The sequence below is a fragment of the Crotalus tigris genome, unplaced genomic scaffold, assembly GCF_016545835.1.
Source record: "Crotalus tigris isolate CLP2741 ecotype Arizona unplaced genomic scaffold, ASM1654583v1 scf7180000023830.6690815, whole genome shotgun sequence".
Classification (NCBI taxonomy): Eukaryota; Metazoa; Chordata; class Lepidosauria; order Squamata; family Viperidae; genus Crotalus; species Crotalus tigris.
Window position 1 is genome coordinate 4,611,084 of NW_024100214.1, and position 16,862 is coordinate 4,627,945.

The 16,862-nt window shown below is 37.1% G+C and overlaps 1 protein-coding gene across 10 annotated transcripts in view; it reads left to right on the forward strand.

Annotated features, from left to right (window-relative positions):
- Positions 1 to 16,862, forward strand: part of MUC6 (mucin 6, oligomeric mucus/gel-forming) — an 86,557-nt gene that overhangs the window by 22,639 nt on the left and 47,056 nt on the right. For all 10 annotated transcript variants that reach the window (XM_039322048.1, XM_039322052.1, XM_039322046.1 and 7 more), the window contains exons 9-20: positions 251 to 373; positions 2,346 to 2,466; positions 4,615 to 4,753; positions 6,330 to 6,434; positions 6,989 to 7,061; positions 7,311 to 7,448; positions 9,143 to 9,304; positions 12,193 to 12,284; positions 14,675 to 14,807; positions 15,731 to 15,980; positions 16,160 to 16,212; positions 16,299 to 16,408. In XM_039322048.1, coding sequence (XP_039177982.1) covers positions 251 to 373; positions 2,346 to 2,466; positions 4,615 to 4,753; positions 6,330 to 6,434; positions 6,989 to 7,061; positions 7,311 to 7,448; positions 9,143 to 9,304; positions 12,193 to 12,284; positions 14,675 to 14,807; positions 15,731 to 15,980; positions 16,160 to 16,212; positions 16,299 to 16,408 — 1,499 coding nt within the window. The remainder of the gene's footprint in view (positions 1 to 250; positions 374 to 2,345; positions 2,467 to 4,614; positions 4,754 to 6,329; positions 6,435 to 6,988; positions 7,062 to 7,310; positions 7,449 to 9,142; positions 9,305 to 12,192; positions 12,285 to 14,674; positions 14,808 to 15,730; positions 15,981 to 16,159; positions 16,213 to 16,298; positions 16,409 to 16,862) is intronic.

Here is a 16,862-nt window from a genome sequence, read left to right on the forward strand (position 1 = left end):
CAGGTATAGAAATAGCAGAAAAGAAGATATCAATAGCAGTTCGCACAAACAAGCAAAGCCCCATCCATGGGATGTAGGCAGCATATAAAACCACACCCCCTCCAGTCTGTGGAAAAACCTCTCTCCACATAACCGGTTCCTGGTGCCCAAAAAGTTGGGGACCTCTGCTTTAAGGGTATTGATCACATTGTAAATCTAGTGTTTTATTTTGTTTTATTCATGAAATCTTTTAAATTATTTTATTTTGCAGCTCTGGGAAGATGTCCAAGTAATCAACAGTATAAAGAATGTGGTTCTCCATGTCTCAAGACTTGTTCCAATCCTGAATACATTTGTTCCAGCTACTGTACATATGGCTGCTTCTGTCCAGAAGGTAAATGAAGATAATATGTAGAATCATCTTGGCATGAATATATTTAAGCTGCTAATTGTTTAATACTACCATAGCAGAGTTGTTAGCATGGCCATATTTGTATCCAGTTTTTCAGTATGCAACGTTTATAGTAATAGATCTCTCTCCCTTTCAAGAAATAATTTTATGTTATTTACCTGAATTTACTTGTAATCAGTGGTGGGATTCTGCCAGTTCATACCACTTCAGCAGAACCAGTAGCTAATTTTTGTTGCCTAGGTCCCGAATGGACTTCCAGAAGCGGCATCCACACAGAGAACTGGTTGTTTACATATTTGAATCCCATCACTGCTTGTAATGGATATTTTAATAGTAAAGGTAGCCCTCATTTTACGACCACAATTGAGTCCAAAATTTCTGTTGCTAAGCAAGACAGTTAAATGAATTTTATCCCATTTTATAACCTTACTTTGCCACAGTTGTTAAGTGAACCACTATAGTTGTTACGTTAGTAACATGGTTGTGAAATTGAATCTGGTTTCCCCATTGTCTTTACTTCTTAGAAGGTCATAAAAAGGGATCACATGACCACCAGAACACTGGAACCATCATAAATATGAACCAGTTGCTAAGCATCCAAATTTTGATCACATGGCTATTGGGATGCTACAACGGTCATAAGTGTGAAAAATGATCATAAGTCGCTTTTTTAAGTCCATTCAACAGTCACTAAATGAACTGTTGTAAGTCGAGGACTACCTGTACCTCTGCAATATCTTATTAGAAAGGCAGCAATCTTATACAGCAAAAGCACTGGGTTTAGAGTACTTTGATTTAACCATGATGCTACTGTAGCCCTGCCCCGTTCTTGCATGGCGCAGCACTCCATTTTTGCACCTTGCAGTGTGGTGGCATACCATTTTCATGCCCTGCAGCACGGTGCCCCATTTTTACACCCTGAAGCACCGCAGTGGCCCATTTTTGTGCCCTGCAGCATGTCAAGAATTTTATTTTTGTGCCCTGTAGCACAGCAATGGCATATTTTTGTGCCCCACAGCTGTGGCTAGCACGAGTGGTGTGTGTGTGTGCGCACACAATTGCGCACTTGCCAGCCTGTCCCATGGCCTGGTGGCCAGCAGGCTACCGGTCCATGGCCCATGGGTTGGGGACCCATGGCATAGGGAAAAAAGCTATTGCAGAATTGGGTAGTCCTGCTAGAAATACTTCGAAACCTCCTCCCAGAAGGGAACAACAGAAACAGACCATAAAGTGGGCGTGTGGGGTCTCTAACAATGCTTTGAGCTCTAAGCACATAGTGCTTATAAATAGCATCCTGAATACCAGAGAGTGAACTTCTTATGATCTTCTCAGCTGTCCTTACCATTCTCTGTATGGACTTTCTATCTGAGGCACTGCTGCCACCAAACCAGACAGTGATGCAGTTTGTTAAAATGCTTTCAATCATGCCTCTGTAAAAAGTGGCCAGGACAGAAGGAGAAAGATGTGCTCTCCTCATCCGACACAGAAATTGAAGTGATTCTAGTATATTTGAAGAATATTTCTCTTGAATTAGAATTTGGATCTTGATTCTCAAAATTAGTACAGCAGCAAATAACAGCAGTAGCATTTGTCATTTTCTCTTAGGGAAAACAGAGTTAGTTAATGATTCTTTTACAACACTATAAGCATACAGTAATATCAGATGCTTTATGTACTTTGAGACAGAAACGCTTTACTTCATAGTTTCCTATGTAAAAGACTTCCTTGATGCTTAAGAATAGAGATGCAATCTAGACTGGCATTTTACTAAATCAGAATTCAGAATGAGTAGAAAAACTGGAACTTAGTATGATATTGATAGTTAAGTGAAATGTATCCATTCTTGAATTTATTCCAGAGCAATAATTTTATTGCCAAACCTCAAGCTTTGTGCAGTCAAGATTAATGAAACTGTTCTCTTTAAATTTTCTTATGGTTTTTTTTTTCTTATCAGGCACTGTTTTGAATGACATTTCCCAAAAACAAACATGCATTCCTATTGAAGAGTGTCCATGCACATGGAAGGGGAAGATATTTGCTCCTGGTGATGTCATTAAAGCAACTTGTAGAACCTGGTGAGAATCATTACAAGATCTATAATTGATATTTCAATAATGGTATTTATGTTATACCAAGTGAGAATAGTATTTTATTAAAAGAAAAGAATTAATGCATTTCAAGTACTATGAGATCAGTCTGTAAGTATGAATATTTTGCAAATGATATATCACATCCATGAGTAACTTACTTTTCATGGCTGATAAACAACTACATCTACCACAGTTTGTTAATAATTAACATAATAAATATAGTTTATTGAATAATATTGCAGTTAGTAAATGATAATAGATCACACATTTTATCCCATTGGAATGATTGATTGATTGATTGATTGATTGTTACATGCCATTAAATCATTATAGCCAACATGGGTTTGTTAAAAAGAGATCATGCCAAATCAATCTTATTTCATTCTTCAATAAAATGACTAAACTAGTAGACCAGCGAAATGCTGTGGACGTAGTATACTTAGATTTCAGTAAGGCATTTGATAAAGTAGACCACAACCTACCCCTTGGTAAGCTAGAAAAAGATGGAAAAGACAATGTCACCACCAGATGGATTTGTAGCTGGCTGGCAAACTGTACTCAATGAGTAGTCCTCAATGGCACTACATCCACATGGAGAGAAGTAAGCAACTGGGTACCACAAGGTTCCGTCTCTGGCCCAGTACTCTTCAATATCTTCATCAATGACTTAGATGAGAGAATAGAAGGGGAACTCATCAAATTTGCAGATGACACCAAACTAACAGGAGTAGCCAACATCCCAGAAGAAAAACTCAGGATTCAAAAAGATCTTGACAAACTTGAACAATGAGCCCCATCCAACAAAATGAGTTTCAATGTGGAGAAAAGTAAAGTTTTACATTTAGGCAGGAAAAATCAAAGGTACAACTACAGATTGAGCGAGACCTGGCTTAAAAACAGTAACTGTGAGAGGGACCTTGGAGTCCTAGTGGACGATCACTTAACCATAAGCCAGCAGTGTACAGCAGCAGCCAAAAAAGCTAATACAATCCTGGATTGTGTAAACAGAGACATAGAATCAAGATCACATGAGGTATTAGTACCACTTTATAAAATCCTAGTAAGACCACACCTGGAATACTGCAGCCAGTTTTGGTTACCATATCACAAAAAAGATTTTGAGAGTTTGGAAAAAAAATCAGAGAAGAGCAACTAAAATGATTAAAGGCCTGGAGACTAAAACATACAAAAAACGGCTGCAGGACTTGGGTTTAGATAGTCTAAAGAAAAGAAGAAATAAGGGTGGCATGATAGCAGTATTCCAGTATTTGAGGGGCTGCCACCAAGAAGAGGCAGTCATGTTATTCACCAAAGCACCAGAGGGCAGGACAAGAAACAATGGTTGGAAACTGATCAAAGAGAGAAGCAACCTGGAATTAAGGAGAAACTTCCTGACCGTGAGGACAATTAACTAGTGGAACAGCTTGCCTCCAGAAATCATGAGTGCTTTTTAAACACTGGAGCTTTTTAAGAAGAGGCTAGACCAATGGTGTCAAACTGTGGTGCCGGCCCTCGGGCCAGATGCATCACAAGAAAACGCTCCCACCCAATTGCAGGCAATGGGGGAAAAGCTCCGATACGTCATGCAATGTCACGTGACATTGTGAGTTTGACATGTCTGGGCTAGATAGTCACTTGTCTGAGATATTATAGGTTCTCCTGCTTGACCAGGGAGCTGGACTAGAAGATCTCCAAAGTCCCTTCCAGCTCTATTCTATTCTAAAAATCTAGAAGTTGGTGGGAAAACTTAACTCTGTTTGCATATTACAGTACTAAACTCTGTACATTATAAGCTTTATCTACTCCATCCATTCTCAAATTTAAAATATTCTCTCCCAGGAATTTATGCAACTCAGTCTACAGAAGATAATACTGGACAGACAAAGTCAAGGATACTTTGATGTCACACATATAATGTCAAAGGGCTACCCCATACTGCTTACAAATTTACTTTGTTTAAAAATGGCTGAATAAGGCTCGATGGATTATTATTCAATTATTCTTGTCTTTAGATGCCTATTTGATTTTTCCTGATGATTCTTGCTTAAGGTCTATTGATTTCAAAATATTGTTGCAGAAAGAGGAAGTTTTAATACTTGGTGAGTAGCTGACCTGTGTATTTCTTTCCACCAGTAAATGCACAATGGGCCAATGGACCTGTATAGAACAACCATGCCCTGGCACATGTTCTTTGGAAGGAGGCTCCTTTGTCACCACTTTTGATTCCAAACCGTACAGGTTCCATGGTGTCTGCACCTATATCCTTTTGAAGGTATTTTGCGTATTAAAGATCTTGTTCAACTGCTACTATCTTTAATTTCATCCATCATTTAACATTTTCAAAAGTATCTTGTTGTATGTGGTATTAGGGTTAGTGACCTTTAATTAGAACATTCCTTTAAGATTCTCTTTTTATCGATGTAGAGCAGTGTTTCCCAAACTTGACAATTTTAAGGCCTGTGGACTTCAACTCCCAGAATTCCACAGCCAGCATTGCTGGCTGTGGAATTCTGGGAGTTGAAGTCCACAGGCCTTAAAATTGTCAAGTTTGGGAAACACTGATGTAGAGAAATGTTTTCCATGTTTCTCTATATTCTTTGGGCCATGGTACTTTTTCCATATTCCTGGCATGCTCTTTATTGTTTCCATGTCAGTCCCCTTTACAATCTCTATTAGGGATTTCCCTGAACTCTCCTATTTTGCCAGCTATTTTAAAGCCTATTTGATGTCCTCCACCAATGGTTCCTCCTCCTTCAACCATCATTGGTTCCTCCTTCTCCTTTTCTTGTTCTCTTTCTTAAAAGACAATGTAATCTGACTTGGCCTTCTTGTACAGTCTTCTTTCCATATATTCTTTTCTTCTCCTTCCCCGCCTCCCCCGCCCCTGTTCACCCTCACTGACTTCTTTCCAAAAATTTTCTTTATGACATAGTCATTTCTATTACATTATTCCCATTGTGCTGTTCTTTGTGTTTGTGTGCCTTCAAGCCAGTCTTGATTCTTGATGACTACCTGGACAAGTCCCTGTAATTTTTAAAAGAGATTTGCCATCGGCTACTTCCTAAGGCTGAGAGAGACTGACTGGCCTAAGATCACCCAGCTGGCTTTATGCCTAAGGCAAGACAAGAATTCACAGACTCCCAGTTTCTAGCTTGGTGCCTTAACCACCAGATTGGCTCTCTATTCTCATTGCCATATGGCTATTAAAGGGCTGAATGACATTTTTATTAAGATCTGCCAATACAGCTTTCTAAAAAACTGAAGCTATCTCACTAGGTATCAATATCAGCCTGACTGGTCTAGACTCATATAGCTTTTCTTCTACCTTTTGACCGTAGGGGCAACACTAACCTCGAGTCATCTTTCTTGTTGCCTATTGTCTAGCCAAGTTAAATCAGATGGTGTCCATCTCTTTGGGGAGATTTAAACACATTCATAGTATGCCTAAATTCTGCAACTATGTTTCCATCAAGCTGCAGTTCTGTTCTTCATTCTCTTCTTCACAGTTGTGGAATGTGTACCCTCTTGTTAGAAAAGACTAGTCCAAAATAGAAGCTAAAATAAGGCTTAGTTTGAACTATCCCTTTCTTCATTTGGACATTAAAAAGTAAAACATGAATGAAACAAATGTGTTCACAAATGTATTTAGTCCAGTGAGCCAGGATCCCCTGCACAGTAGCTCCATCCTGAACATGAATATATGGACTGTTTCTGCAAAATGATGCATGATTTTATAAAATGCAAACATTTAACACAACATATAAATGTGGTAGAGTAGTGATAGCAAAGTGAAAGAAGGTGTGTTTTTTTTCTCCTTCTACAAACAATTGCATTTCTTTCTCTTGTAGAGTTCCATGTTACCACACAATGGAACTTTAATGGCTGTATACGAAAAGTCTGGTACGACCCCTACAGAGACATCCTTGGCAGCTATCATTTATATCTCAGAAAAAGTAAGTATGCAACCCACTGATAATATTTCACCTGAGAATGTACAAATATAATCAAATATAGCTATTATAACATAGGAACATTATCAGACCCATTAACATTCAGTCTACTTTGTGGTGGATAATGTTTTCAGATACAAATACACAGAGTGCAGAACAGAGTGAAAGGTGAGAGAAATATGTGTGCCTGGGAGCAAAAATAATGATATGAAAAAGTCTTTGAAGCATTGACCATTATGCAAAGCTATGTTTTGTTTAACTATGACTTTATTATGTAAATAACAATGGAGTAGTTCTCAAAATTGGTTTGCATTGTCCCTGGTGTGGTCATACAATCTCACAAACTTTAGCATTTTTCTCTGAAATATCATAAGATATAATTCTTTCACAAAATTGAAAAGGTTTCAGGTGCAAATACTAAAAATATATGAAATTTGATGGATTTGGTTGGAGAAGGCTATTTTATTTACATATATTCTAAATGTAGTCATAGAAAAGTTCACTATTTTGTTGGTCTTAGAGCCTGGCCTCTAATTAGGATTCTGTTTTATGCACAGGAGAAAATTAAGATTTCCAAGAATGAAGTATTCGGTGATGAGAATGAACTTAAATGGTTACCTTATACATCAGGTAAGAGAAGGGAGATTATAGAACAAGCATTCAATAACTTGATGGTTTTGCCAACACTGTGCATATTACCTGTATATATTTTCTATGTTATTTTTATTAAGATGTATTCTATTCCAGCTAGGTGGGATGCATATTTAAATAAACACAGCTTAAAAGCAATGCAAAAAGTTTTATGTTCAGTTTAAATCAAGATTTAAATAGATAAACTGCATTCAATATAATTTGGTTATGTAAGCTATTTTATTTTAGGGGACATCACCATCTTCAGACAATCATCAACTCACATCCAGATGCACACTTCTTATGGGCTGGAGATATTAATTCACACTGATACAGTACTTCAAATTTACATTAAAGTTGGACGCCATTTCAGAGGCACAACCCGAGGTAAACAGTTTTCCTGATTGGTGACTTCCTTGCCTGAAAGCTAGAATAATAATCATGTTTGGGAAAGAATTTCCAGAGCTTTATTTTCTATTAATGCAAATAAATGAACCTTTTGATTCAGAATATCCTTTGAGATTTGAACGTAGATACCATTATTGTTAACATCTCTATGCTCTTTCAAATCAGTTCAAATCTGTGGAACAAGCCATTCATACAGGGATTTCTTTACTGAATTTGGAAGCCACACAAAATTGAGGTGAATGTACAGGTAGATTTTCTGTGGCAAACTTGAGGGAAACCTAGATTGTTGAAAGCATTGCCAATAGTTATTAATCAGAAGTTATTCTGATTTTCTTCACTGTCTCCTTGTTTTGAGACTGATATATTGATTTTGTGTGTGTGTGTGTGTGTGTGTGTGTGTGTGTGTACTGTATATAGGATAAATAAATGAGAGAGAGGGGGGACACAAACTCACACACATTCAATAGAACAAAACAGAATCATACACACATAGACACATAGACAAACGTTTTGTTACACGGAAAACAAAAGCATAAGGTTATTTAAATCATAACCTGTGTAAAGACAAAGCCAGTGTCACAAGCAATGGAGTCAAACTGGGATCGCTTGTGCTAAGGATGTTCTATATAACTCAATAAGAAAAGTTCTCAAAGAGAACTAAGCTACCAAATGTGATTATCTAGATTGCACTGTGTAAATGCAAATAAGGAAAATGCCACTTCATGTGTCATTCTGGGTACACATCTTGCTTAGGGACTGCCCTAAGGATGCTGTGCTCAGCTGAGTTTATCTGTATTATATGAAATTCTATTCGATAGAAGCACCTTTCTCTGCATATGTATAGTGTAACTTCCCTTCTCAACAAAGGTTCAGCTTAGGTTTGATTAAGCAAACTAAATTCTTGCATATATATTTTATCCCAACTAAAAAAAAAGAACTGGAATGAAAGTTAATATGGCCTGAGGACATATTCCAACGGTGACAAGCATTGATAATGATCAACGATATCACTGACCTATTAGGCAGGCTTCTGTACTACCGTTAGTAAGATTTGGAAACAATGGCAACATGCATCTGTTCTTGAGTAGAAACTATTTTAGTTACTGAAGTACTCTATGAAATATATCTGATGCAAGCAAGAAATTACACATGCAGGTAGTCCTCGACTTACGACCACAACTGAGCCCAAAATTTCTGTTGCAAAGTGAAACATTTGTTAAATAAATGTTACCCATTTTACAACCTTTCTTGCCACAGTTTTTAAGTGAATTACTGCAGTTGTTAAATTAGTAACATGGCTGTCAAGTGAGTCTGGTTTCCTCATTGATTTTGCTTGCCAGAAGATTGCAGAAGGCACTGCAACCATCATAAATATGAGTCCATTGCACATTTTCATCATATGATCATGGGGGTGGCTGCAATGGTCATAAGTATAAAAAACGGTCATAAGTCATTTTTTCAATAACACTGTAACTTCGAATGGTCACTAAATGAACTGTTGTAAGTCAAGGACTACCTGTACTAATGCCCAAACGATATGTAACAAAGCTTGTTTTTTTTTAAAGGAAAGGAACAAAGTATGCCTGTCATGGGAATCAATAAGAGGTTTTTTCATTACTGATATATATTTAAAAATATCATTTTTTATCATTATTATCTTCTCATTTCACCAGGATTATGTGGTAACTACAACGGAGAAACCACAGATGATTTTATGACCAGCATGGATATTACTGAAGGAACTGCCCCTCTTTTTGTGGATTCTTGGAGATCCGGGAACTGTCCCCCTGCTTCTGAGCGGGATACAGATCCTTGTTCTATGAGTCAGCTGAACAGTATGTAAAGTCTTTGGTTCTTTATGGGCAAGGGAGTGGAGAGAAGATGAGAATTATGATAAATATACACAAGGAAGGTAATAGAAGTATCCTCCCAAAAAGTTTTCACTTGTGGGGAAGAGAAGAAATGCTTATCAGACTTCTAGGAGTAACACCGCCTGATAGTTATTTATTTGTTTGTTTTGTTCTGGTTACCTCATGGCTCTGTTTTAAAAGATCTGAAAAATGGTGCTTGAGAAGCAGTGTAGTGCCTTTTCCTCCTGTACCCTTTCCTGATCTAAATCATGGCTGTACTCAAAAGATCCCCCCCAAAAAAACTAGATCCAGTTATCCTACTCTTGCCTTACATAATAGACTGAACCACCTGCAGAGCAGGAATGATACATAGTTTTGTACTTTTTATCATCAATGCTGCTGTCTCTCTTCTTTTCTGAAATATATGGAACAGTATAAAGCAGGGGTCCCCAACCCCCAGTCCGTGGACCAGTATTGGGCCATGGCATGCCAGCAATCAATCTGCATAAACAAGCAAAGCCCCATCCACGGGATGCAGGCAGCACACAAAACCACACACCCTCCAGTCTCTCCACAGAACTGGTCCCTGGTGCCCAAAAGGTTGGGTACCTCTGGTATAAAGTATGTTTCAATATACATTCAGTGACACCCAGTGAGTTATGGCCGTTAAGGCACCAGCTAGAAATCAGGAGATTGAGAGTTGTCAGGCACAAAACCTGCTCAGCGACCTTGGGCTAATCAGTCTGTCTTATCCCTAGGGAGAACCAAGGAAAGTAAGAGACTAATCCAGGAAGTTTCCAGAATTCAGTAATTACTTGAAGGTGTGCACACACACACACACACACAGACAACACAGAAGCAAAAAGAAAAAAGAAAAAAACTTCAATAGCACAATTTTACACAGTATTAAAACTCTTAGAGTACTTGGATTCTTTACTGTGTAATTTGATAAAGGATAATGACATAAAATTGAGAGAATTCATCCCAAAACTTACATACTTAATTACTCCATTTCACTTCACTTTGTTTCACCTAGTACTAAACACTTTCATTTCAATTGACAGATAATGTACAGAATTTGGAATGACAAATGCCTAAACAAAATTTCTCTTTAATCACAATGGAGGAAGATGATATAATTAGCAGAAAAACTGACTGGTTTGTTCGGGGGGGGGGGAAGCAACCAGTAGCTTTATAAAAATCTGGAAAAAGTATGGATTATTTATTTATTGCTAAAAATCGGGGGGGTGTGAAATGGTGATTTCTGGATTTGGTGACTGAATAAAGGATTGAATGAAGGAATTTTTCTAGCATAATTTTAAAGAGAATGTTGAAAGAAAAATCTTTATCTGAGTCCAGTCCAAGCTGGATAAACAAAATGGAGACTGCTTTAGAAAGAAAGTTATAGTTTATTGAAGAGCAGAGCCACAAGACATGAGGCTCTGGAGCAGCTGACCACATGTTGCTGGGAGTGGTGGGGTTTTATACCTTCTTAGGCTTTTGTGTTTGGAGTTGTTCTTCCTGTTCCTGTGGCATGAACTTTGACTGAGCTTCTGAGCTTTGATATTTTGATGGTGGTGGGTTAATCCTATTATGTCTTAAAGGCCATGTTTCCTGTCCTTAGAATTTGGGTGGAAATGTAGATTTCAGGGGTCTTTGTCTTTCTAATCTCATCAGCTCCAAGCTTCCTGGCTCCAACCTTTCTGAATAGGATTATCAAATCTGCATTTGTGAAAGCTGGTTTCTGAATTTCTGCTTGGGGGAGAATGGGACTGGTTTCTGGGGGCTGGTTTCTGTCTTTTAAGATTTTCTTTCTCCATTACTGTATTCCTTTGGGAAATATAATATTCTGCTTTTTAATATTCCCCCAAATATTTCTTTCTCTGGGGGGGTGCTGCCCTCCCACAAGAGGGAAAGGATAATCTGTTTGTAACTGTCACAAAAAAAGATTGGCAGTCTCATCTTTAACTTTTTTCCTCTTCTTTCTCTAATTGTATTGTTTCTTGTACTTTTTAATTTTTTCTGCTTTCTAACTTTAAAAATACATGTTCCAAGTTGATCTATGTAAAATCTGTAATAAATATTATATATACATTTCTCCTTAACCATATAATTTACTCTAATAATTGTTGCCACCTTTCAATAATTGCTTCCTATTCGTTGCATCCTGAAGAGATTAATTTTCTTTTCACAATAATCTGTGGCCTTTGCTATTATTATTTTGGTTGAAGAAGAGTTTTTTACAATATCTTACTTGAGTGTTGAATAGTTTCAGTGACATGATCTCCCATTGGACTGCATTCTTAGAGCTCAGGTATTGGCTACCACAGTCTGTGCAATTATTACTTGAAGCTGCTGTCTGTAAGTTCCCAACTCAAAATCATACAATATAAATACAACTGAGATAAATGCATTTCCAACCTGCAGATTATAAATTGTTATGGGAAAAGTATACATTGTTTTTAAAGTGCTTGGAAATAATTAGCCACTAAAAAAGCTAGACCTGTTGCAGCAGTTATAATATATTATTTAAACATTGTCATTCTACTTAAATGCATAAACTTTTGAATTTCAGTGATAATCACGCAAAAGGCTTCCTCATGAGTAAAAAATATTCATGCTATATAAATGAGGAAATTAACTAGGGAATGGATATCTTATATTCAAATTTAAAATATATTAAAATTGGCTAGGCTTCTAGGGTCCTAAAGAAAATATAACAAAAATGTGATTTTCACTGGCATTTGTAGTGAGAAATTCAGCCAGGGAAATAATTATTAATCTAGTTTGTCTGTGGTCTCCAAAGTTCTTTTAAATTTTCATTTTAAGATTAACTCTGATATCATTGAATTTGTTTTATACTTTTTCCCTAGAAATATCTGCAGAGACCCACTGTTCTGTTTTAAAAATGAATGCACTATTTCAGAAATGTCATTCTGTGGTGAATCCTGATCCATTTGTCAAGGTAGGGGTTTTTGTGTTCTCAGGAGAAAGCTGCTGGACATTAGACTATGAAATGCATGACAAAATTCAGTAACAACTGTTATTTGGGATTTGATATTTTTCCAGATTTATTTTAAATAAGCTTTACCAGATCCACATTTTAAGAGTTTATGTGATCTAAGGAAGGCAGGCCCTGGGCTACAAACGAAGAGACCATTAGTCCCATCTTAGGTATGAAAGCCAGCTGGGTAAATTTGCTCCAGTCACACTCTCTCAGCCAAAAAGGCTGTTTCATGGGGGAAATGGGAGCAGGAAGGAATGTTATGTATATTCGTTCATATTGTGTATGTATGTTAGCTGCCTTGAGTTATTTATAAAAATAATAAATGTGGGGTATAAATCAATTAGACAAGGCAGAACAGAGGCATAGCAGGAATAATAACTCTTTTATAGAGAAGCATACAAAGGCCATCCCATTCCATCAAAGATGTCTCTGGAAATGAATGGGAAGAATAGAGCTGGAAGGGACCTTGGAGGTCTTCTAGTCCAGCTCCCTGCTCAAGCAGGAGAACCTATACTATCTCAGACAAGTGACTGTCTAGCCTCTTCTTAAAAATCTCCAGTGATGGAGTGCCCACGATTTCTGGAGGCAAGCTGTTCCACTGAAATACAGTTGCATCAAGTCCACGCAGACCTTCTTCTTCTCTTACATGCTAGGATACAAACAATTTTCTGTGGCTTCTGATATTAGCCAGAGTCCTAAATATTAGGCAGAGAAAGGCAGTGGAGAAGGGGAAATTAACCACACTAGATGGAACAGAACCCTCTATTCCACTGGACCTTCACTATAAAGCATGTTTGAACTGATTTATAGCGTCTGTAAAATTCAAAACCATTTTAGTGATAAATGGCCTCTTTTTCTCCAAAGGCTAAGCTAGTTTTTTTTTTTTAATAGTCAACTCAACCAAATACTATTTCTCATCTTTTCTCTTTTCCCCTTCTTAAAAAAAAAGTAGCAATCAGCAAATTTCTCTTCACATTCAAGTCAGCAATAATTATTAACATCATTAGAGGATGTTTTTTACAAGACCATGTTTTTCTCTAAATATGCTAAATTAATATATAATATTGGTTGCAACTTCAGCTAATAAAATATTTCTCACTGTGTTAGCATGACTGTTGATGGAATTTTGTCTCATAAGCTAATTAAGAAAACAGAGGAAGAAAATAATTCATGGAACATATAAGTCCTTGCTTTAGGGCAGTTCTGAAACCTTAAAACACAACAGAGAGAGAGAGAGCAGAGAGAGAGAGAGAGAGAGAGAGAGAGAAAGAGAGAGAGAGAGAGAGAGAGAGAGAGAGAGAGAGAGACTCTTGCAGTTTTAATCCTTTACAAAAGGAGTGTTTGGTGACCTTTGAGTAATCTGGGATTTATTTCAAAAGAAAAAATGTAGTCTTGTAGTCTGGAATGTCATATTATGACATGTGGAATAATTTATCATAATAATGAGGCAAATTTGTAGTCCAGGCGAGAGAAATACCAAATTTGCTAGACTAGAGCACTTCAGAAAACAAGGCATTATTCCTTACTTCAGTTTACACCACAGGACGATGAGTTTATGCTAAAGGTAAATAACGTAAACTGATATACAATTCCTGTCTGAAACTGCCTGACATTTGTTATGCTTATATGACTTATTGCAGTAAAAGTCCAATAAAAATATAGTTCAAAGTGGGCAATTTATCTTACCTTCAGCATTTTGTCAGAGCTCTCACTGAATATTACTAAACCAGACTCTCCAATTCTTCATTCTTTGTAACCCAAGTTAGAAATTTCCCTTTTCTCCTGATAAATTATTCCATAAATAGACTCTCCAAATATATTTTATTGCTTTTAACAGTTCTGCTATTTTTTAAAAAACTATGGATATACATTGCTGGGTTTTTAAAATTAGGTGTTTAGCCCTTTGGGAGTCTGATAAATTTGGTAGAAAAAAAACATTTTAAATTTCTGAGTATTTGTGTATTTTCAGAATATGACTGTGGGGGAAAATAGCCAGTTCACATTACCAAAATGCCAAAATGAGCTTTCTAAATTATAAGGAAATCAATATTTTGCAATACTTTGACTAATCTTTCATTTAGTGTGCCATCAGAACCCACAGACACAGTTTCATTTTCATACTGAATAGCTTCTTTATTTTGGAATACAAAGTACTGTGTCTGTATTCATCTGTGAAATGAGGACTTGTGTAAGGACATAGAGCTGCTCTGGAACATTTTTCATTATTCACTAATAAAACAAATTATACTAGCCTGTTTCAGTGATATACACATGTATCTGAACGAATTCTAGTGCTCCAGCATTCAAAATTTCTGATGTGCTACTGACTAAGTTCAACCTGTTTTCAGAGATGTCAATATCAAGCTTGCAATTATGAGGAGACCTTTCCATATATTTGTTCTGCTCTGGGGTCCTATGCCCGTGAATGTGCTTTAAAGGGAATATTTCTTTGGAACTGGCGCAATATAATCGACAACTGCAGTAAGTAATCTCCAGATTGTTTTAAACTACAAGAATTCCCTACTTCGCTAAAGGGCTTCAATATAGAGTGCTAAATATACAGATAGTCTTCGACTTACGACCATAATTGTGCCCAGAATTTATGTCGCTAAGTGAGAAAATTGTTAAAAAGACTCATGCCCCATTTTATGACTTTACTTGCCACATTTGTTAAGTGAATCACTGCAGTTGTTAAATTAGTAACACAATTGTTAAGTGAATCTGGCTTCCCCATTGACTTTGCTTGTCAGAAGGTCGCAAAAGGGGATCACATGACACACATCCCAGGCACTGCAACCATCATAAATGTGAACCAGTTGTCAAGCATTCAAATGTAAATCATGTGACCATGGGGATGGTGCAATAGTCATAAGCGTGAAAAATGGTTATAAGTCACTTTTTTCAGAGCCGTTGTAACTTTGAAAGGTCACTAAATGAACTGTTGTAAGTCAAGGATCACCTGTAGTTGATCTAGTCTTGATAATCTAAGTAGTAATGGATTTTGTAATTCTTCTCATATTATCATGACTCATATTTGTTGTTCTCGTATTATCATGTCCACAGTGAGCAGGTTTTGGGGAAAATTACTGTCAGGATTCAAGAGTTCTCTGAGATGCTCCAAGTCTTTTTCCAGCAGAAGTCTAGCCTGGTTCACACTGTGAATGAGTTTGTACACATAGTGTGCTAACACATTGTGTAATTAGTTTTACCGGTTGCACAAACTGAGAAAACTGGAGATCATTTAGTAAACTGTAATTAAATAGCAATCTGAGCATGGTGTAAAGGGGAGATGTTTGTGTCGCTGCATTTCCAAATAAATAACTAGTGATTTCTTGTGTAAAGAGAAATGGGGTCATTGAATTTTTCTGAACATCCAAAGCTAATTATGCTGTTTGTATCTGCAGCTGTATCTTGTATTGGAAATCAGACATTCAGCTACAATGCAGAAGCCTGTGACCGGACATGCCTGTCCCTCTCCAGCAGAGAAATTGAATGTCATCCCACTGACGTGCCTATTGATGGCTGCAATTGTCCAAAAGGAACTTACCTGAACCACAAAAATGAGTGTGTCCAGAAATCTCAGTGTCCCTGCTACCTGAAAGGCAGACAGATCATTCTGGCAGAACAATTCACGATAATTAATGGAGTTACGTGGTAAGTCTCTTTCTGTTAACATTTTTCCACATCATTTGAAACGTGGTTGTTGAACATTAAATTGGTTCAAGAAGAAAATTATATAGCTTCTCATAAATGATGCAGGCTCAGACTTTGTGTAAAAAATCTTGAATCTAAATATCTGTAAGAGCATTTTAATATACCTTTTTCTTTTCTAGCTACTGCAGTAAAGGAAATCTGACTTGTATGGGCCAACCAACAAACCTTTTAGGTATGGATCTCATTTTCTTTCCCAGAGTATCCCTTTCCTCTACATGACAAAAAATCACATTATGCTTGTCTTATTTCCCTTTGCAGAAATCTGCAGCCCTCCAAAAAAGTTCATTTCATGTTCAGCCCCCTCAGGAAGCAAATATGGGGCTGCTTGTGCACCAACCTGTCAAATGCTGGCCACTGGAACTGGCTGTGTGAGTCAATATTTGTAATATTTAGGGGCTATCCAAAAGCATGTGAGAGATTGCAGTAGCTGTGCATGATGGGGAGACTAGTTGCATTAATTCTATGATGTAATGTCCTTACTGAAATGTTACCTCTTTACAAGCCAGTCTAAAGTTTAGCTCATGAAATGAAATGCATATTCTTGGAATATTGATAGCATTGTGCAAAAGAAAATGATCATAAATACAAAATAGCAGCAATATTTCCCAGGTATCTAAATAATCAAGGGAGTGGGCAGTATTATCGGTCATCACTGCTTTAGCACTGAAGTTGAGCCCACAGTCCAGTTAGTTCCTTATGGATGGTATGATTCTGATGTTTTCCCAAATTAAAGAGAGAAAAACCTTCTTGCAATGGGTTACTATCAAAGGGGCTGTGGGTGATGAGAGCTGTTTCATATCAGAAGACTATAACTCTGTGCTC